We start from the raw sequence: 23879 nt of genomic DNA, 5'->3' as shown, positions 1-23879 counted from the left end.
AAATTAATCACCTCAAGAGGAAGGCGGAAGGTGTTCAGCAGACGCTGCTTAACCTCCACGCTCAAAGGTAGAACTGCAAAGGACCAGGTGCAGCTTCCGGAGTGGCAGCCTGATCGGAAGACAGATGTCAAACCCCAGGAGATCTGGATAACTTACTCTCCGTGCCCAATCTAGAGCCACTTAGATGACTTGAGCTCGGTTCGGTCCAGATGTTTTTGGGAACTCAGACAGGAGTGCCATCAGTGGAAAGCCATACAGAAGTCCTGAGTTTCACTCAAAGCTGAACACATTCTCAGGTGAGATGCCTTGGAAAATCCAAAATGCAGAAGAGTTGTGCAATCCCGGCTGTGACAGATCCATCCAAGTTTCTCCCCATTTGCGAAAGAGACTTTGTGCCACCTCCGGGTGTAACTACCACTCATGATCCACTAGGCGCTGACAGCGGAACTTGTCCACCCTGATATTCAGTAGGCCTGCCAAGTGCTTCCCCACCAGGAAAATTCCTGGGTGGCCCAGCCATTTCCAGAGGTACAGAGCTTCCTAGCACATGGTCCATGACTCCACCACGCTCTTATTGTCTGTGAACACCAGCATCCCCTTGATGGATGTAAGGAAGGCTTTCAATGCCAAGTGGATGGCCTTCATCTCCAGAAGATTAATATGGAGCCGGGACTCCGCACTGGCCATAGGTCTCTGATCACCAGCTCTCCAAGGGAGTCACCCCAACCCAGAAGTCATGCATTGGTCACCACTGTCGGCTCTCGATGAGAAAGGGAGGGGGGTCTGTCACAGACCAAATCACAGTCTAGTAACCAACACTGCAGATGTTTTACAGTCTCCTCTGAAAACTAAGCGTAGGTAAGAGGATCCCTTGATGATGGGCCCACTGAGACTTCAGATCCCACTGCAGACTCCGCGTATGGCACCTGGCATGCGTGGCTAGCAGGATGCAGGAAGCCTTCTATCTCAACAGTCTCAGACCAATGTCACTGAAATTCAGAACCAATGCTGGAGGTTTTTGATCTTAGCCCGAATGTCCTAGACTCTTTTCCGTGGGAAAGGTACAAACTGAACCATGTCTAAAATGGCTCAGATGGAAAGGAGGGGGTCGTATTAAGGTCCACTCACCAGAAAACCAGGTTCTGCAGGAACGAAGAAGGTTTGACCTCTCATCTTCGGATTACCCACCCCTCCACTAACCAAGAGTGTGGTGGATTAGTCCTCTGGGGAGAAGGGGAAATAAGGGGAGGAAACAGCTTGGCTGTTTTAGATTGATGAGTAACCAGGATCTCTCAAGCTACGAGGAGATGCTTTGACCCAGGAGGTAGACATCGACAGACACCATACATCCTTGTAAGGAAAAAACACAAAGAAAGGGTAAGTGTCTCACTAGATGTTATGCAAATACCCGCACAAAACCCCTTTTTATTTAAATACCGTCATTCACACTCGTCATCAAGGGAAAGAGCATAAATAATCCAATCCTCATGAACATTGCATAGCAAGAGTATTTCCTAGTAACCTCCTATTATCCACATGGGAGGTAAGTAGCAAGACAATCCAGAACTGGCAGAGGTAAGAAAGCACTGGCCGCAAAGTCTTGAGAGGTAAGGAGAGCCAATGGACAATGCAGGAAAACAAAAAGTAATTGGGGAATATCCAGTTTATGTAGGAAAGAATAATAGCAGTTCTTATTCTTGAATACCATGTCTTTAGGAAAGGAGGGTTCAGTGCACTGACCTATACCGAATAGGGGAAAGAGAAAAAAAATAATCAAGAAACTAAAAAGATAATGTGGGTCAAGAAGCTGTCAGGATAATTTGTCTTTACCTTTGCAAAGGTTGCAAGGTGCCAAAAATAGGGACACTAAGCAATGATCCAAGGTTCCTGCCAGCGTTTTGAAGCATTGTTGGGATGAGGAACCAGATGGACGAGGGAGTCTATGAGGAATCAGCATTGAAATGGGAGAGCCTGCTCCAATGAAGGTATCATGAAGTCAAGCACGAATGAAATGAGAGAGTGCTGCTTTATAGGCAGTCCAATCAAAGATTGTGGCCAAATATTGCGAGATCTCAGTTCCACAAGATCTCGAGGCTGCAGAGTGCAGAAGTGTAAGGAGAACTTTAATACAAAGGAAACCAACAAGAACATAACTCCCAGAAGCATGCGCACTGGGGTCCCCGCAACTGCAAGGAAGCACCAACATCCTCCTAGAACAATCCCACTTCCCGAACCACCACACCACGAAGGAGATAAAAGGAAATGGTAAGTTCAAGGGTTGACGGAGAGTTACTGGGGGTACATGGACAGGCACACAAGGGGGCGTGAACACCCAGTGAGGTGCAGTGCAATGAGAGCAAAACAAGCATGCAAGCGTTTTAGTTACAGGCAACAACGGAGACCAAACATGTGTTACAGACTGCATAAGTACTGCGAGTCACAACAGAGTGTCTAAAAAGGAGTCAGGTGTGACTTCGGCTCATTAACAGTGAACTCCAAAGATGACAGGAGGATCGCCATAGTCTGTTTGTGGCTGAGGACTGCCTGGGGCAAACCCACCTTCAACAGGCAAGACATCAAGGTAGGGGAAAACGGGCACCCTCATCTCCAAAGAGGTGCTGCCACCACTTTTGTAAACTCTCAAGAGGTGCTGGTGAGTCCAAAAAGGAGTACAGCAAATATAAAGTGCACCTGTCCCACCAAGAACCACAGGTAGCACAGATAAGCCTGAAGCACAGGTATAAGGGCTCCAACATCACCATTCAGTCCGTGCTCCGCTAAGGGCACACTAACTGAGTTTGTCAGGTGGGGCTGCAGAGGGCGTAGATGACTGGGCAGCCCATGGACATTGACTACGGGGTGGCAGCCACCAGGGCCTTAACAGCAAAACTGCTGTGTCCCTTGCAGAGGTTGGATTAGCTCGCTACATGGGCCTCTTCTGCCGAAGTTGTGAAAGGAGCTGTAGGACTGATGTGGTTGGTGAGGTGGGGCAGACAAGCCTAGAGTGTGTGCGCCATGGCCCTGCTCTCCTTGAACTGCTTGAGAGGGAAGTCTACCTTGCCCCCAGGCAGCAGGTCCCACCGAACCACATGTCCATGAGGGACGACTGAAAAAGACAAAAAATAAAATGTGGACCACGGCCAAGTGTGGCTGCAAATTGCTACATGGGTGTCAATGGACCGTGCAATGGAATCACTGGTGTCCAAGCCAAAACAAACTGTGAACTTGGCTATGTCACAACCGTCCTGTATAGCTTTTATCGTGCAACCTGGCAGTTGACAGGGGGACAAGAGCAAGGTTTGGCCCATGCCCCCAACAAAGTATTCTTGAGGGTCTTGTTAAAAAAGAAATATGGGCTTATTGGATGTTAGCCCCGGCTGAAGAACTTCTGTAAGTGTACTGGTCTTGACCTCTAGGTGGGGAGTTGGAGGTCAAGTACTTGGCCCACCTTATGCACTACCACAGCATAAGAAGCCCTCTCCTCAGTAGCAGCACTATGGGGTAAGGGGAGCCCCTACTCATGGGCGGTATCAAGGCCACTAGCCTCCTGTAAGTCATCATACCAGTTCTATTCATGGCATGGATGGCCAACCATACCACCCATATTGTAATTGTTGTCTAAATCTGTGCCAAACAGGGAATGCATGGTGTGCCTTTTTCTCGTGGAGGCAGATCTAGCGGAGAAAGTGGAGCTTCTACAGTGGACATGTTGAACCAACACCCTATCATGAGAGTCTTCTGGTGTTGATGAAGTCACCATCAGCATCGAAGTACTGGGAAGTGATGTGGAAAGCGACCCTGGAGTCAGCCTGCTAGAGAGATTGAAGTGTCCAACTGGTGCCCACTGTGGTAATCCATTTGGAGAACTCTCACCTCATGTCCATGGGGCACAGGCATGCCAGAGGGTGTCGGAAAGAATCCAAAGAACTGGAGCATGACCACACGTAACTCTTTGATCTATTTAAGTGTGGTGAATGGTCCTGGAAATTCCGGTTGTGGTCGAACAAGTTGTGAGATAGGCTCCAAAATTGAATGACTTTGGGAGTGAGATCAAGACATATGGTGCCACACCTGGACCTTCTCACTGGGAGTGTGATCAACAGAAAGATGCTCTGCCCGGCTTACTTTTCTTGTGTTTTTTCTTCGGCTTACCTAAAGACTTTGACTGAGGTGAAGACCGATGCCTGGAATGACTCCTGCAACTTTTGGATCTCGAACGGGACTAGCACTGAGCTTTTGACTTGCATCAATCTTGTTGCAGAGTCTTCTCGTGCTTGGTGATTTAGAGTTTCGCCCGCAGTTTTATGTGGCCTTCATGCTCAAGGCATCATAGGCAACTCTTATGAGGATCTGTCACAGACATTTGTTTGCAACAGTCCTTAGAGGGATTAAAACCTGTTGTTTTGGGAGGTGACATGTCCCTTGCACACTGTAAAGCTATATTTTGATCGAGGTAAGGGTCTCAGAGATGAGAGATAGCTCCGGATCCACGTTTGGTGGCGAGGTAAGAAAGCAATTTATGTCAGCATCTATATAGGCTCTGCAAGTCATTTCAGGAGTGGAACGGCATCAGTGGGGAGCCGCACAGCACCACCTAACCTTGCGCAGAGGTACTTCTGAAAAGCTTCTGGATCCAGTCTGATGCCAGGGGAATATCCTAACAGGGAGGAATCTGCACCAGAAATCTCTATTAGAAAATATCGTACTTTACAATTTAAAAAAAAACAACAACTGCACTGGAAAAAAACAAAGGTTAAAGTGATGTTCTCATTAGGTAAACATGTAGTTAAAACATAACATACTAAAGAAACTAACTCAAGCTCTCGGCATGCACTGCTTATGACCCCACATAGTACATTCATGACATGTTCTATGACATCATTGCTAACATCAATGAAAATGTTTCAAATGACCTAATTGATAACAACATTGAGCAAACCTCGCGGGCGTAAGTTATAGTCACTTCAGTTAGGTATAACTGGTGAAATTGAGTTTAAAACACTTAAGTTTTAACTGACATTTCACCTAACGTGTGTATATATACACACATATGTATATTTATTTATATATTTCATATCCCCTATTTAGATCTGCATTTTCTACAGACATTTTTGTACTCCCCACCGCAAATGCCCCGATGCGCGTAGCCCACGGATGCTGTCGCAGGGCACTGCGAGCCTCCTGGACTAATTCCCCACGCATGCTGGGAATTCCCCTTCACTTCAGCGTATTCAGATTGACAGCAGGTTGGAGGGAGTTGAGCACTGGAATTTTTTGTTCATACAGAGACCCTGGGAGACCAATTTAGGTATGGGGCACTCATACCATTTGACCACCTGGCCGAGCAGACGGGCCTACCAGTGGGTCAATTCCTAGTGCACAGACCCTGACTGGTGAGGGTAGAGGAACTGTGGGGAGTGACAACCTCAGAAACGAGGACCCATCTCCTGATGCAAACTCTTTACACAATGGACATGGAACTGCAACTGTTGGTTTTAAAGTGGTATAATTGTTACTACTTTGGTCTCTTTTTGATGTCAGATACCGTTCAATGATGCGCCTCTTGTACTGCTATACAGGTTGAGAGAATTTGTCATATGCACAGCTGTACTTACCGCAAAACAAAAATAACGTTTGGTAAAAAAAAAAATTAAAAAAGCATTTTATAATTTCTTTACTGAACTTGACTGTGACCCGTGGACACGGGCACAGTTTAAGTATAATGGATATTAAATGCATTATTCGAATGTGTTATTTATATACATGTTAGTTCCCATGGCTATAGTGCCCCTTTACTTTGTTATGTTTGTGATGCAAATTAAATACAATTTATTTTAAAAGTGCATTTTCCCATCTAGAATGTAAAAATGTCCACCCTGACAAACGTAAATTCCTTTAATCTCCAGAGAAGTAGTAGTGAAGACAGGTACCACCTTTAGACAACATGTTACCAGACTGAGGCAATACATAGCCTTTAACGTCGTACATCCTACCTGTTCTTCAAGTTCCGATTGGCTGTCTTCCAGTTCACCAATCCGCAACTCCCCCTTCTGTAACATCTGCTGTTGCTGCTGAAGTGACTGCTGCAAGCAAACATTCTGCTCAGAGGTATCTTGAAGGCTTTGAGATTTAAGTTTCAACTCTTTCTGCAATCGTTTAACCTGTAATAAGAATGCATTAATGAATGTAAGTATCGAGTATCAAACAACGTTCACTAGAAGGAATCAAGTTATTGCAAGCGTTCCTTAAGAAACTAAGTCATATTCATTTGTTTAAGACTTTCCAATGTGAGCACTGGAATGCAACCTTCCTAAATAAGGACTTTATGAGAACGCACTTTTGGCCATATGTACTAAAGCATTTTCCCATAGACACAGAATGGGTAAAATCCTTTGGTACATCTGGCCCTTTGTTTCTAAATTTTATAACAGGGATGCAGACCTTTTAAGAGCTTAGAGGAGAATCAAAACAGGTATGTTTCCTTTCAACAGCACTATATGACATGGCCAAAGAACCACCGAAACTAGCGGTAAGAGAGAAAAAGGAGTTTCCAGCATGTGTTGTTATAGATCACATGCTAAGCACACTCCTGCCATCTAGCGTTGCGCGCAGGACACAAGTTATTTTTGTTCAAATGAGTTTCGATTTTGAGGCGACTTGTGAGATTTCTCCAGAAGCCTACAACACACCAGGACAAACATTCCACCTCATATCATTTGTGTCCACCATTATGTTTCTGGTGCTCAGTTCCTGCTGCAAATCGAAGGAAACTTTCGAAGTGGGACGAGCAGAAAACCGAGGACTTCCAGGACAGCTCCATTGAATCTGAGGGACACTAACCGCGTTAGGATTGCTCAAACAGAAGAGTCCTGACCGTATCAGGATGCATTGTCTGGGGAGAGGATATGTAAGTACTCCGACTGCCGATCTTGCAATAGCAAGTTTCCGTGCATGGACCTGCATTGGTACCGTAACCTCGGTTTCAAGGGACCACAAAGAAAGTTCCAGAAAACTCATTGAAAAGGAGGCAGCACTAAGGAGTTATGCAGTGCGAGGACTCTACCGAGTCCCACTCCGGAGCAATCACACAGGACGTTCAAGCATTTGAGTCCGGTGACGATGCGTTGGGGCCCTTCTGTACCTCGGAAGCCCAAGAGAAGCAAAGACAATGTCCGTGCCCCTTAAAAACTCAGCCTGCAGAGATGAAGTATCTATAGGAACCCCAGAGGAACCCGCACAAAGCACTAAGAGCACACACTGGGTTTCAGGCCCGACACCAGAGACAGGTCGCAACATAGCAACCGCTAAAAAGACAAGCTCCTCTCCACAAAGCGAGGATCTAGTTACAGGGGAACAACCTCAAAAGGAGTCTTGGCTCCAAGGAAAGGCCCCGAGAGAGCCCAAACAGTGAACCAAGGACCTCGTCTCATTAAACCTCAACATCTGGTATCACCCACTGATGTCGAAACCATTTGCCATTAACAAAAGCCACTATCTGCACCGCAGGAGTCTCCAAGCAGATGTCAGCAGCATTGTAGCTGAGAAGATTCTGATCTGCTTTCAGTGGCCAAGTCGGGATTGAAGATTATAGTCATGAGTGCCCAGCACATCGGAACAGCAACAAGACGAGTTAGGTGAGGCAGCACAGCTGGATGTTAGGAAGAGGACAATTTACATCAACCCTAACACAGGACATATTGTTGCGTGGCTACCTCAACCCACCTGGCCCCTTCGTAAGAAGCGTTGGCTCACATATGAAGAGGCCACTTCTGAGGAAATTAGGGCTTTCCCTAACCCAAAAAAGATGGACAACTGACACCGTTCTTCCAACTTCACTCCCACAAACAACCCCAACACACTCTATACATGTTGAGATCAGATGAGGACCGCTAAGAAGATCCACGGCCTTCAAATGAGGATCCAGAACCAACAGAACAGCAAGACGACACCTGCATGATCCCAGGGTGGAGGTTCAGGATGACTCCTCTTTGAATGATGCCCTGTAAAGGCTTCTCCACCTCAAACACCTGTGCGTACCCCATAGTTATAGTGAGGGCAGCAGCTCACATAAACGTTTCCATGTAAGTGGGGGAGAACGACGATTTGCTCATACAGACTGTCAAACACTGATACACGTGCACCCAGGTTTGCTAATGCTCAAAACAATGCTTAAGTGCTCGGAGACGGGCTTTAGTATCCGTGACAAAGGTAGTTACTCCAAAAGTAAAAAAGAAACGTAGCGCCACACCTCAAGACCTATTGTTGAGTCACATGCAAGTCCGTCCGGATTTGCTGGGGGTCGACACACACAGGAAAAACAACACTAAATAAGGGACACTTCACCTCCATACCAAGAAAGCAGGAAGATTAATGCAGCTGGGAAGCGCGTAGCAATAGAGGCAGCAATGCAGAGGCACACTGTGAATTATAGGATTCCTACCACAAAACGATCGGCAGGAATGGAAGGAGAAGGAAAACATAATGCAAACTTTCTGTGATGTATACAAAAAGAGAGCTAAGGCGATAGTGGAGGAATGCAAGGTAATCTAAAACACCAACATCAGGTGTGCCTTCGACACAGTACACAAGGCCTGCTGGCAGATCAACACAAGTATTCTGTATGTCATGTACTGCTGCAGTACTGAAAACGAGGTTACACATGCGTCCTTTACAGACATGTCATTAAAGACAATGGTCACAAGCGACTTGGAGAATCTTGCGCTGGAGCCCAGTGTTCAGCACAAGCGGGGAAGGGTGGAATAAAAAAGTGTTACTGAGCAGATCGCTTATCGGCTTACAACCGCTGGTGACAATCAACACAGGAGCGTGTGTCAAAGGTTTGGGAGCTCACACATGTAGTCTCACCAGTAGGGGTCAGTGTTCACTGCAGGAACACCTTTCCTCAACATTAGTGTGTTGGACTGCACGGCAATACAGCTACCTCTTTGAGCCTTTCAAACCAGTCTCTCCAACAAAGTGCTCCTAAATTGTGAATACAATATGACCACCATGTATTACACCCAGAACAGGGGGGCACACACATGCTACATTGTCCACGGTAGCCCGAGCCATTTGGCACTGTGAGTTCTGTCACCATATACACATCCTGGCACAGTGTCTCCTAGGGGTGGACAATGACTGTGCCCGTTTACTCAACACAACTCTTCAAGAAACACATAAATAGGAAATCAACTCCAAAATTCTCAACCAATATTTCTGCCTCTGGGGAACTTCAACGGTGGATCTGTATGCCGGTCCATAAAAGGCAAAATGCCAAAACTTTACCTCCATATATTCACATCCACTGTCCTTGGGCAATTCTCTATCGATAAGCTGGTCAAGGGTATGCTTCTTACCGCTGCCACTAGTGTGTTACATAGTGTGGAAAATGTAGCAGGTGCCAATTATGATAACTCTCATTGCCCGTGGGTCTGCCATTACAGTGGCATTCTCTACCATTAGAGATATCTGTTCACCCACACCAAAACTGCAGCTCCGTCCAGACTTGCACTATTAGCATGACAGTCGCTTACTGCATCTTAACCTCAAGTCGCTCAATCTTGCAATTTTGTACTGGAGGTCTTAGAGTTTGGATAGCTGCTACTAGGAAACCTACAACAAATGCATACAATGTGCAGGCGTGGCTCCTAGGCTAGGGCAGAGAAGCGTCGCCCCTCCACTAGCAGCTGCAAACCTTTCACCAAAAAACGATAATAAACTATGTTTATTATCGTTTTTTGGTAACAGGGGCGGGACCACAGACTGTGACTAGCAGTGAGAGGGAGTGCACAGCACTCCCCCCTCACTGCACATGTATGTTTGGCCAGCTGTCTCCGGCTGGCCAAACACACATGAGCAGTAGGCTCTCTCCAGCCCGGCACTGTTTTGCCAGTCTGTCTGTAAGCGCCCTGGCTGGGCCTGAACTTTAAGCAGCGTCACGACTGGTCGCAGGGCAGCCTGGGAGCCTGTGCCTGCAGCCTGTCTGCGCAGGAGAGGAGCAGCGCGGTGGTGATAGCGGCGGGCGCAACCATTCAGGTACGTTTTTTTTATTTTTATTAATCCCCCCACCCCACTCGCGCAGGTGCCTCCCTGCCCTTCTTTGGCACCGTGAGCTGCTCCTGACAATGTGGCTAAATGGAAAAGTTTTGTAATTTACTGTACCAAGAACAACAGTGTGCCCTTAACGACCACAGTCTAACAGGTGGTCTGGTATTTGCTACACCTGAAGAAGACAGGACTAGCCTACACTTAGATACGATAGCTGCAAATTAGAAATATCTACTTTTAAAGTCTCTGTCATTAAGACCTTTATGGAAGGTCTTAAAAGGTTAGTCACTGCTAGGATCCCGTATCCTTTCCCTGCAAACTCAATATTGTCATCGCTAAGCTTCTGGTGGAACACTTTGAGCCACTCCATTTATGTCCACTGCAATTCCTCTCTTAGAAGATAATTTTCCCTTACAACTATCACCTATAAAGGAGTTAGTGCATGTCAGGCTTTTTTAGTTGAGGAACCCTTCATGCAGGTACACATAGTTGCTTTGCAAACACATCCTCACTTTCTGCTAAAAGTTTTATATTAATTTCATGCAAAACATTTATGTCATTGCTCCCCCTCCCCCACAATCACAGTTACTAGCAAAATAAAGCAGCAATACTCATTATAGATGTACAATAGTTATCATGCAAGATATTCGGTTCATCAGGAAAAATAAACGTTTAATCGCATTTGAACAACCACACCTTCAAAACCCAAATTAAACGTAGCTTGGAAATGTGTCTATTTAGACTCATTCAGTTTGGTTATGCCGAAGCTGAACACACACTACATGACACACCTTGAGGACATTACACACAAAAAAAAGCAGCAACAAAGGTGTTCCTGATTATGTTGCACAAGATTTCATTTTTAATGCTGCTACTTGGACTTCTATCCACACACACGCTATAGCGGAGGAGCCGCCCCGGCACTTGAAATGCGGTTCCAAATGTCCTCCACTTCTGTTCCCAAGCCACCACAGGGCTGTGGGTTTTGCTAATCTGTCACTGCATAACATTCGTTCTACAGCAACACATGCTCCAAACGGAAAATGTTCATTAGATGTAAAATTCGGGGAGTGGGGGAGCTTTGAGCAGCGTCACAAATGGCCGCAGGGCAGGCTGGGAGCCTGTGCATGTACAATTTGAGGTGAAGTCTGGGTGTTGGTGTACCGTGGGTTTCAGCAGAAGCGTTACTTGTCACTTCAAAATCAAAAAATGGTCGGCCACAGTATAAACTGGAGCAAAACCAATGTCATTTCAATTTTGAAAGCAGTCAACAAAACATTTGAATAGTAAATCAAATGAGGAGAGCACACTCACTTACTTGGGCATTAAATTCATAGTAAAATAAAAATCTGAACAATACCTCAATCGTATATGTTCAACATCCAAACATATTAAGGCTTCTTTTGCTTCCCTAGTACTGCTAGCCAGGTTAAAATAATGTGTTGAACAAAACATTTGTCAGATTTGTAGCCAATTATTTTCCAAAATATGGTAATCCAGCACCATCTCTCTCATACTAGAACATATTCCTCACATTTCAGGACATCTGATTAACTCGAGTGCCCTGCAAAAGTCAAAGGATGGATTAAAAAAAACAAAATCCCCATTTCTTCACTTTTCTGTGACACAACACTCCAGATCTACAGGCAAACTACAAAAGTCCTGCCATCAAATATTCATGCACTTGGGTGATACGGCGTATGCAGTGTACAAATGGTCAATGGGAACCACCCCATCAATCGCATTTTTGTATGGTGGGGTTGGGGGGAGGGTGGCCTTCCCTCGACAACGAGAGTAGTGCTAAACTTGTGACATTCATCACTGAAGCGGCTGAAATGGTGGGGCAAACTGACAGAGCAGATGGGATATCTACCCTGGGTGATGTAACGCAAGGTACGGTCCTCAAATCCTTCCAATCCCTACAGGCAGGATATCAACTCCATCAAAGTCAATTCCACAGATACCTCCAGTTCCACCACAGATCCCATATGTATATATCCGCCTTGACTGGGTTTCAAAACTTAAATCCCTTGGAGGGAAAACCTATTATGGGAGACCTAGGTGACCATAAAGTGGTGAAAATCTGTCAAACACTAATATCCAACCAACCAGACATATTTGGTGCCCTTTGCGTGGCGTGGAAGGCTGATGTTGGGGAACTGGAAAATGAAGATTGGACAGAGATTCTGGGGACACCACAAGAGATGGCCATCGCAGCCCCACTCCAGCTAATCCAATTCAAATACTTATATAAGATCTACCGTACTCGCCATCGACTTTTGCGCATGGAAGCAATTGCCTCTCCAGCCTGTCTTCGTTGTGGTATGGTAGAGGGCAAATTCCTCTACACAGTATGGACCTGTGTGAGTTAGATAGATTCTGGAAGGGGGTGACAACTTGCCTGGGTGGGGTTCTGTCGTGTCAGACCCCAAGGGACCCAAGACTTGCCCTCCTACACCTTACAAATAACCTGGGTTGAGATAGATATAAATTGTCCCTGCTTTACCTAGGATTGACCTTAGCCAGACGAGATACAGCTAAAGAGTGGAAGGCAGAGAACCCTCCCCCACCCCGGCAGTGTGGAAGAGAGGTATGGACCATTGTGGGGCTTAGAGATTGCAGTATATGAGGCGAGGGGTTGCCCTCAAAAATACCCCAAAATATGGAAGAGCTGGACGGTTTACAAGAGTACAGAACTGGAACCAGTCCGTCCCTTACACCACATGATTGATGATGAAGTCCGGGCATTTCGGGGACGGGGGTAGATTGAACCGGGGTGGGAGGAACAATAGGATACCCAGGCTACATTTATGTATGGCAGTAGATACGAGGGTGGAGGGTGGGGATAGATCTGACAGGCAGAAATATTTTGTTGATATTGCTTTTTTGTTTATAATTTCATTATTCTAACTAGATCAAGGCCATGTTGGCCGAGTAGCTCATCTAAACTTCAAACTCAAAATGTGTTTAATATATATATATATATATATATATATATACATATATACACGCCCTTCTCCCGATAAAAACTGTACCTTAAATAATAGACTGGGCTTATTGCATGGACCTGGAACAGGCCAGAACGCCACATTGACTTCGCATGGATACAGAACTGACTGTACATTACGACAGACCCACTAACACATTCATGGGAGATACTGTTTCGATCAGCCAAAAAATGAAGGAATGCTGGGTGGTAGTACTTTTGATGTTCAACACGAATTCTAGAAATAGGTCACAGAAATTTGAAGGATTTCTGTTTTTTGACCAAAGCGTGACATTTGCAAAGCATTCCGAGTAAGAGAGTGAAAGCATCCACTCAAGCTAAGCACTCATGACTGCAGTATTTCTTAATTTTCAGAAATGTCGGGACTTGGCAAGTTTCTTTACTTACTGTCTGACGTCAGTCCCAAATAACACGGCTACAGACATCTCAAAAATCAAGCTAACTCCAAGATTCTTCCTTGCTCTTTCCAGGGCCGGTATTTTCTTGTGCTTTCCTGGGCTGAGCAACAGGGCTTTATAAACTTGTGGGCTACCATTTAAATTTGGAATAAAGGATGGTAGGGCCTTTGCAATTTATTGAGTTTCCGTACATTATTGGGTTCGCATTGTAAGTATCCACACAAACACTTTTCGTACAATCTTCATCGGATTTACCAGGCTTTATGGTAATCCAGAATTCAGATTCTTGGGATCATTTATTTAAAAATACATTATTTTCCTTCATTCCAATTTCTATTTATTAGATTATTTCATTATCAATGTTTCATGGTCAATACATCGTTTGTCCCAACGAAGAGCCAAATACTGTTTGGAGTTTGCTCAGTATAATAAAAAAATATCAAAGCAGCATCTGGCTCCTTTCTGGGGCACAGACACACAATTATGTGCTCCATCAAAGAGCCAGACACCTTTTGAATTTTTTAGGGTTTTAAAAAAAAGTCAAACAGCTGGTTCATTGATGCGGCACAGATACACATCTCATTGCTGTTGCGGTGATTTTCCTGGACAGAGAAGCACTGAGATGAAGGAACTATGACTAATGAACCTGGATGCTGGAGCAGGAAGGGGAGGAAAACGGAGGGACTATGAGAAATCCTAGTCCTTCCTTTCAATGCCCCACCTCCGGGTCACTTCTTCTGTTTGTGATGTGGGCGGAGCAGTGAAAGGAAGGATGGTAGGAGCTTGGGTGCCCCTTGCACCCTCCCCCAGCTCCCTTTCTCACAACCTTCCAAAAAAGTGGATAAGGCTGGTTGGGTAGGGAGTAGTTGGGACAGTAAGACCTACCCGTAGCCCCTCTCTTAGCACTGCTTAAAAACCTGATCCTAAGAAGGACCGGGGAGCGGCTAGGGAAATCTTTCCAGGTACTTCCAAAGCATGTATGTCATCACATAACCTCCCATATGAAGTCGTATGTATATCAATGAGTCACTTCAGAAGAACGCAGCGGGCCACCCTATTCTAGAGTCTGGCGATACCCGTAAGGGACAAGAAACTCCTCCCTAGATCCCCTACCACAAAGAAAAAATATGTACTATTGGGGGGTATGCCAATTTAAAAGTCACATGTATACACCATAAGGGCATCCCGGAAAAACTCCATCCCCAAAAAAGCAAGAACTTATGACAGTCATTTCTCCCACAATTACAGAAATATGATCAAATCCTTTTCAGCTACATACATATCAGCAATAATATTATCAACTTTATTAACATTTAACCAAAAGAATAAACATTCACGCCAGCTTCGCAAGCATGTAATTCACGTTTATTATTTTCTTAATTAAGATTTTAGAAAATTGTTAAGGTATGAAGTATACATATTAATTTTAATGCAGTTTATTTAGAAAAACAAAATGAAATTTGAATCAATTTAAAATAGACATTCTTAGGAAAAGAATCTATAGGTTTGAATACCCTGCATCATTGCTCATTCAGAATACTGGTGCCTATACAAGTTTCCAAACTGCTACTACTAGTTGCTAAAAGAAATGCGTTCAGTTACTTTCATGCATAATGGGCATGAGTTGGCAAGATAAAGACTACCTTAAGAACAAGATGCAACCGGATATTTGGCGTGCAGAGGGTAATGGATGTGACTCCTCCTGTGTGGTATCACTACCTTAATGGTCTGGAGTAGAGATGGACCCTATCCTATAATGAGTTGGTAACCTACCCTTATCACATATCAATGCAATGTAGCTGTTCTCCCGTGGTTGTCCCTGCGTGCTCACCTTGACCTCAAAAACTGCTACTAAGAAAACCTGACACTATGTGCTTCACTTTTGTGCTGCTCCCGTTCCATTAGGATCTGTAATAACATGATATCATGCTACAACCTAATTAAGGCCCTCATTATGACATTGGCGGTAAAAACTGAATACCGCCGCGCTGGCTGCCGCCAACATACCGCTGCAGAGGCGGACATGCGTCTGCCCCATTATGACATATACATCCAAAACTGACAGAAAACAGCCACAACCACAAATCCACTAGACCCACTGAACATGATAAACTGTCAGTCCTACCACCCATACCGTTACGCCACCAACACTATGCCCTCCAAATAATGACCGACCACAGCAGACATTCAACGACAGTAAACCATTGGCGGTGAACACCGCGGCGGCAGCTAAGGCTACCCAAAGACAAAACAAGACAACATTGGCCAGAACAAAAACCCACACTTGACAAAAATACACCCACCACACACACCCGCTAACAGCACTATAAACCCCCCCCCCATCACCTACAATCAATCGCTAACACGAAAAGAATGCAATAAGCTAGCCATGCAAATTACAGAGACAACTTCACACACACATCACAACCACCCACTTATCCGTCACGCACCACACACCCCAAGCCCCACCACATTACTCTACACCCTCTGCACAACACACACACCATACAACACCCATGTCCACACAAAGGCACCCCGTTTCACTTATGAAGAGTTGCAGGTCATGGTTGAGGAAATAGTCAGGGTATAGGCACAGCTGTTTGGAGAACAGGTCCAGCGGATCTCCATTGCCAGGAAGATGGAGCTATGGCGGAGGATCGTGGACTGGGTGAACGCCGTGGGACAGCATCCACGAACAAGGGACAACATCAGGAAGAGGTGGAACGACCTACGGGGAAGGTACGTTCCATTGCAGCAAGGCACCAGCTCACCATCCAGAGGACTGGCGGTGGACCCCCACCTCCTCCCCCACAGCTGACAGCATGGGAGGAGCAAGTATTGACAATCCTGCATCCTGAGGGACTCACTGGAGTTGCTGGAGGACTGGACACTGTTGAGTCAATCTTACTACCTATCCCCCCCATATCTGCATGCCCCCACCACCCACCACCCCTATCCTGAAACACATCACTCTACTCCATCCCGCACAGTGCACCGCCACAATTAACTAACCCAAATGCCAAGCCCTGCATGCCATACCCACTGCATGCACATCCCTTCAAGCCCTGCATGTACACCCACCACCAATGCATGCACAGCATGGAGAACCAACCAAACAATACAACACCATACACAAAGGTGGCAGGGCTACGGCAATGATATAGGGAAAGCTAGGGATGAGGAATATTTCACAGACATGTAGCATAATACACCACTTACATCCCCACAGGTGCCCAGCCACTGCCAGCGTCGAGGAGGTGCCACGGCTACCCAGTCCCCCAGCAGAAGATGCTGCCAGTGATGACAGCAACTCTGGAGATCTGGATGAACTCCCTGGCCCATCAGGAACCACTGGTCAGTTGGATACCCCAGCCCACCGCCAGTCCACCACAGAGCCTCCCCCTCCTCAGTATCCAACACCACAGCAGCCACCCAACATCCCCAGACCTCTGTCCCCAGTACACGTCAATCAGCAGTGTGCCCCCCTGTACAGGGACACCAGTCCACATCTCACAGGCAAGACAATGAGGGACTTGGGGTCAGTCTCAGTGGGCACACTATTCAGGGGACACAGGCACAGGGACACTCGGAGGAGAGCTGTGCGCCAGGGGGAGGACAGGCCCAGGGAACCTACTGTCCAGGAGGCGTTCACCAATGTCCTGGGGGCTTACCAACAATCCCAGGACAAGATGGGTCAGGTGATAGACATCATGCAGGAGAACCAGCGGCTGCAGGAGGAACACCACCAGGAGATCAGGAAAGAATTGCAGGCTCTCAACACCACCATGGTCTCCATAGCAGGGGTGCTGGGTCATATGGCCAAAATCATGAGGGAGTACACATCACACCAGCGGGCCCCTTTCACTATCCAGTCAACTAACCAGCCCTCCACATCTGCTGCAGCTAGTGGACAGGAGGCCCTGCCACAGGACCCACAGGCCACCAGCACCCCTTCCCCTGCAGAAGGTGAACCACCCCACAAACTTTCCCTGTGACCCGGACAGACACCAGAGACACTTGCCAAGACCAGGACCACCGCCAGGAAATTAGACCCTCCTGAATGTCCCCCTTGTGTTCCACTGTGTCACCTTGTCCACTTTGAACTGCTATTCCTCCCCTTCCTATGGCCCCTTGGACACTGGACCTGTGCTACAAACAGACTGGACCAATACCCTGGACTATTGCCAGCCATCACCCCACTCTATTGCATTTCCCATTCTGGAACTATTTAAAATAAACCCCCTTGGACACAACTTTTGTAATAGTGCATTATCTACAGGTAATGTACAATGTAACAAACTGTAATGAACTGCATGATCCTGTGTAAATGTCCAATAACACATTGACCCATCCAACAAATGTGTCTCAGCAGTCTGTACACATCACAGCAGTACACTGTTGGAACAACACCAGTATCTGCAATAAGGGAAGATATAGGTGACAGTCAGGTGGGATGCACACAGTACAACACTAAAATGTAGTCTTCCTTAGTTCAACAGTCTTACCCGAGTGTCATTGGAAGTACTGCTGGATCAAATGTGACCTGTTGTCCACATCCTCCTCCTCTTCCTCCTCCTCACTGTCCTCAGTGTCCACTGCTGCCACAGCTGCATTGTCACCCCCCTTCTCCTGCAGATAGGGTACATGCCGTCTGAGGGCCAAATTGTGCAACATGCAGCACACAACAACGATTCTGCAGACCTTCTCAGGGGAGTAGCATAGGTATCCACCTGTCAGATGGAGGCACCTGAACCTAGCCTTCAGGAGACCGAAGGTCCTTTCGACAATCCTCCTAGTACACCAATAGGCATCATTATACCTATTTTCAGCCCCTGTTCTCGGATTCCTAACAGGGGTCATGAGCCACGACAGGTTTGGGTAGCCGGAATCACCTGCAAGAAGTGAGGGACACACATTAGCCTTGCAAATTGGCAGGGGGTATGACTCCTGAAGGCATACACTGACATACATTGGGTGGGGGCTCAGGCTCACCTATAAGCAACACTCCGTGCCTCTATAGTTGTGCCATCAGCTGTGGGACACTGCTATTCCTCAGAACAAAGGCATCATGCACAGACCTTGGATACTTGGCAGTGACGTGGGAGACGTACTGGTCAGCCAGGCACACCATCTGGACATTGAGTGAGTGGAAACTCTTCTGATTCTTGTACTCTTGTTCATTGGCCCGGTTGGGGGGGGGGGGGAGGGGGGGGGCTAAAGGCAATATGGGTCCCGTTGATGGCCTCAATTACATGTGGTATACGTCCCATTGCACAGAATCCAGCCTTCACAGTGGGTAAGTCCTCTACCTAGGGGAATGCAATGTAGCTGCACATGTATTTGAGCAAGGCAGACAAAACCCCTGCAAGCACAATAGAGAACATTGACTGTGACATCCCTGCAGCCAAGCCCACTGTCACCAGAAAGGAGCCTGTATCCAGGAAATGGAGCACTGGAGTACCTGCACAAGAGGGGGGATTGCTGTGGTGCTACGGATAGCAGGTAGCAGATCAGGCTCCAATTGTATATACAGCTCTGTGATTGTGGCCCTGTCCAGACGATAGGTAAGTATGATGTGCCGGTCCTCTAGTGTAGCCAAGTCCACAAGGGGTCTGTACATGAGTGTTTGCCTCCTCCTATTCCTCTGCAGTGGTTGGTACCTAAGGGACCCAATTGTAGAAAAGGAATGTCAACAGGAACCATGAACACACTGCAGCAGTGTGCACAGAGCATGTTTGTATGATGGACACTGGAACTGTGTACATTCGACTACAATGACTCACTTATTAATCTGTACATGTGTACCAGCAGTAGTAAATGGCACCCGTCTGTCCTGTATTCAGGGAAAGGCGGAAATGACCTCACACTGCTCGTGCTGGCATCATGGCGGAAGGCGGTCCGCACCGCTGTGCAATTCCTCATTGGCTAACATGGCTCTTCATGGAGTACGGGAACGAATGATGAGCAAAGCCGGCGGTGACAGTGTGCACCGCCGCGGATGTGACTGCCATTTCCTTTCTAACACTTCACTTGATTCCTGGCTTTCCAGAGAACGACATCTCCACTGCGTGTGCTACTGTGACCTGTGTCTGGAACCTCCCATGGCTCGTGCTACAGGGGAAAGGGCCCCAGCCTTCACGTCAGAGGAGTTGGAGTGCCTTGTGGACGGGGTCCTACCCCAGTATGGGCAGTTCTATGTGCCTTCAGACAAACAGGTGAGTACACCATGGCGACATGACTGCATGGAGATGTGTGTGTACTGGCAGTGTCAGGTCGGGGGGGGGGAATGGCTGGTGGCAGCGTCAATGCAGGGGTACGGGTCATGTGTGTGCCTGATGAGGGGAAGTGCTTTTTGTGGGCCATATGTGTGACAGGCTGGATTGTCAGGTTCATGGTGTCCCGCCTTCTGTGTTTCTTCTGCAGGTCAGCGCCCATCAGAAGAAGGGATTGTGGTGTGCTAAGGACATGCGGACCCTGGGGGTCTATAGCAGGCGAAGCACCCACTGCAGGAAACCATAGGAGGACCTGAGACGCTCGGCCCGGAAGACCGTGGAGGCCCAGCTGGGGATGGCCTCCCAACGAGGAAGGGGTGCCCGACGGAACCTGACCCCCCTGTGATGGCCCACATACTGGTGATGGCCTACCCAGAGCTGGATGGGTTTCTTGAGGTCATCACAGCAGCCACAAGGGGGTGAGTACAGTGTGTATGTCAACCATCTCTGTTGCCTGGCATGGGATTTGGGTTCAGGGTACTAGTCAGTGGATGCCCCAATATGCGAGTTCAGATATTGCTGCGTGGTCCAGCTCAGGATATTAGGGTTGAAAGCATGTATTATATAGCTAGGTATGAGACGTGCCATGTCAGGCAGGGCTTAGCTGGTCCCAGTTGGTGTGTGGCTGGCAGTGTTTGGCTCTTACCTGCTGTGGTACATAGCCAATGGTATCCAGAGTGGATTAATACTGCCCATTCTCAGTCTCAGTGTGTGACAGTGATGTGTCTGCCATCTGTGCTGTTGGTGCTGAGATTGACCCTGTGCTCCCTTTCTCTCCCCCGCTCCTTTTGTCATCCTGTACATATGTGCATTAGCATCATTTGGTGAAGGAGCAGGGGCAATGACGAGTGAGGAAGCTGCAGCCCACAGGACCCAGGAGGCAGAGCCCACCGACGCTGAGGGGACCAGTGGGACAGAGGGCGAGGGGAGCACCACGGCGGGGACAGGATGTGACACCAATGACTCTGCATCATCTTCCGATGGGAGCTCCCTGGTGGCGGCGGACCCCTCTGGGACCACCCCAGCTACAGGTTCTACTGCCACCCCCGAACCAGCACCGCCCTCCCAGTAGCCCCCGAGTTGCCCATGCCCGCTCACCCAGGAGGGTGGGCAACTCCTTCACCCAAGGCACCTCAGCCCCTGCCCCAGTCAGCCCTGCTGCCCTCAGTGAGGAGGCTATTGACCTCCTGAGATCTCTCTCTGTAGGGCAGTCAACCACTGTGAATGCCATCCAAGGGCTGGCATCCCAGATGCAGCAATGCAATGCCTTCCTGGAGGGCATCCACTGTGGGCTGGCGGCCCTACAGAGATCGTTTCAGGCTCCGGCCTCTTCAATGACGGCAGCCAGTGTCCCTGTTTCATCCACCCCCTCCTACTACCAATACCCAGTCTCCTTATCCCCAACCCATCCCACGCACACATTCTGACAAGCATGCACCCAAAACAACACACACGACTTGCACAGACAAACACAGGCAGCACACTTCAATCCACAAGTACTCACACAGCCAACACCCAGATGCACACATTACATCATTCACTGCCTCCACTGTCTCCTCCTCCTCCTTTACAGTCACATCTTCACTCACACCTGCATGCACTGCATCAACATTCCCAGATCCTGCCACCTGCACAGCCTTGCCCACAGTCACCACAACAGCAGACCTGCCGACATGCACCCCACACACCACATGCACAGTCACCACCACATGCAGCACACCCATCACACTTGCAGACACCACCACAACATCCATTCACACGTCAGGTTTGTCCTCCCCACCCTGTCTGCCCCCTTCCAGTAACACACACACACTTGGCACTCAGACCCCCAACAGCCATCCACCTCACACACACACACACTGTCCATGCACCTGCACCCAAGTCCAGCGCATCTCCTCCTCCTCCTCCTACAACCACTCCCTCTACATCCACTCCATCCCTCCTCCCACATTCCATCTCATTGTCCCTAAGAAGCTTTCCCGCCTTGACCTCTTCCCTACCCCTCCCCCCCTGTCCTGCCAGTAAAAGGAAGGCTCAACCACACCAGGCCAGTACCTCAAGCACCCAGTCCGACACAGCTCCACCCCCAAAGTCTCCAGCTGGCAGTTTGGGGCATACGAGTGTTAGGCCGGACCCACGCAACATGGACACTCCCCACCCCCCCAAACGGAGGGCTAAGGTGCCGCCCCTCTCTCAAACAGACTGGCAAGTCCATTGGACCACCTACAAAACCCAGGACCAAGGAGGCCCCAACGAAGTTCCTGCCCAAGGAGGCCCCCCAAAAATCAAGGGGCAAGGAGGAGCCCCAGACATCCAAGGCCAAGGAGGCCCCCCAGAAATCAAAGGCCAAGGAGGCCCCCCAGACATCCCAGGCCAAGGTGGAGCCCAAGAAATCAAAGGCCAAGGAGGCCCCCCCAGACATTCAAGGCCAAGGAGGAGCCCAAGAAATCTAAGGCCAAGGAGGCCCCCTCGACATCCAAGGGCAAGGAGGAGCCCTAGACATCCAAGGCCAAGGAGGAGCCCCAGACATCCAAGGCCAAGGAGGAGCCCCAGACATCCAAGGCCAAGGAAGAGCCCCAGACATCCAAGGCCAAGGAAGAGCCCCAGACATCAAAGGCCAAGGAAGAGCCCCAGACATCAAAGGCTAAGGAAGAGCCCCAGACATCAAAGGCTAAGGAAGAGCCCCAGACATCAAAGGCCAAGGAAGAGCCCCAGACATCAAAGGCCAAGGAGGAGCCCTAGAAATCTCTGGAGAAGGAGGCCCCACAGGAATCCCTTGGACAAGGAAGAGCCCCAGAAATCCCTGGAGAAGGAGGCCCGACAGATATCCCTATACAAGGTAGAGCCCCAGCAATCCCTGGACAAGGAGGCCCCACAGATATCCCCAGACAAGGTTGAGCCCCAGAAATCCCTGGACAAGGAGGCCCCACAGTAATCCTTGGATCAAGAGGCCCACAATATAGTGGCCAGGGAGCAGCATCCGGAACCAGAGGCCAAGGAGCAGCATCCGGAACTAGAGGCCAAGGAGCAGCATCCGGAACCAGAGGCCAAGGAGCAGCATCCGGAACCAGAGGCCAAGGAGCAGCATCCGGAACCAGAGGCCAAGGAGCAGCATCCGGAACCAGAGGCCAAGGAGCAGCATCCAGAACCAGAGGCCAAGGAGCAGCATCCAGAACTAGAGGCCAAGGAGAAGCATCCGGAACTAGTGGACAGCCAGCCCCCTCCTCATCCTGTGGGCAGCCAGCCAGCCCCCTCCTCATCCTGTGGGCAGCCAGCCAGCCCCTCCGCATCCTGTGGGCGGCCAGCCCCCTCCAGAACCAGTGGGCAGCCAGCCCCCTCCAGAACCAGTGGGCAGCCAGCCCCCTCCAGAACCAGTGGGCAGGAAGCCCCCTCCAGAACCAGTGGGCAGCCAGCAACCCTCCAGAACCAGTGGGCAGCCAGCAACCCTCCAGAACCAGTGGGCAGCCAGCAACCCTCCAGAACCAGTGGGCAGCCAGCAACCCTCCAGAACCAGTGGGCAGCCAGCAACCCTCCAGAACCAGTGGGCAGCCAGCAACCCTCCAGAACCAGTGGGCAGCCAGCAACCCTCCAGAACCAGTGGGCACCCGGCCCCCTCCTCATCTTGTGGGCAGGAGGCCCCCTCCAGAACCAGTGGGCAGGAGGCCCCCTCCTCATGCTGTGGGCAGCCAGCCCCCTCCTCATCCTGTGGGCAGCCAGCCCCCTCCTCATCCTGTGGGCAGCCAGCCCCCTCCTCATCCTGTGGGCAGCCAGCCCCCTCCTCATCCTCCTCCTCCTCTGTGCAGGAAGGTTCCTCCAGAACCAGTGGGTAGCTAGCTTCCTCCTCATCTTGTGGGCAGGAAGCCCCATCCAGAACCAGTGGGCTAGGAGCCCCCTCACAATGAGTTGCAAACCGGCACCCACCCCACCCCTTACCCCCTGAGGTGCCTGGCTATTTCCAACATGATGCCCCTGAACAGTGGAGTCCCGATGTTGTCAGAAGTCAAGTTGGGGCTTGGATTTTGCCCTGTGGGCATTAGTGACTTTGGACTGGCCTTTGGGCCTGCATTTCTTTATTTCTGCAGTTGTGCATGTTTTTGCATTTTAGATATTCATACAAAAGGAATACAGTGGTTGGAACGGAGTATGTGTCCTGCT

At 48.7% G+C, this 23879-nt stretch overlaps 1 protein-coding gene across 4 annotated transcripts in view; it reads right to left on the bottom strand.

The window, feature by feature from the left end:
• CCDC18 (coiled-coil domain containing 18) overlaps positions 1-23879 on the bottom strand; it is a 574107-nt gene that overhangs the window by 262555 nt on the left and 287673 nt on the right. For all 4 annotated transcript variants that reach the window (XM_069232377.1, XM_069232374.1, XM_069232375.1 and 1 more), the window contains one exon: positions 5994-6161. In XM_069232377.1, coding sequence (XP_069088478.1) covers positions 5994-6161 — 168 coding nt within the window. The remainder of the gene's footprint in view (positions 1-5993; positions 6162-23879) is intronic.

This window comes from Pleurodeles waltl, chromosome 4_2 (genome assembly GCF_031143425.1).
Source record: "Pleurodeles waltl isolate 20211129_DDA chromosome 4_2, aPleWal1.hap1.20221129, whole genome shotgun sequence".
Lineage (NCBI taxonomy): Eukaryota > Metazoa > Chordata > Amphibia > Caudata > Salamandridae > Pleurodeles > Pleurodeles waltl.
Note: the sequence above shows the minus strand (reverse complement) of the source record. Positions and strands in the feature narration are given on the sequence as shown.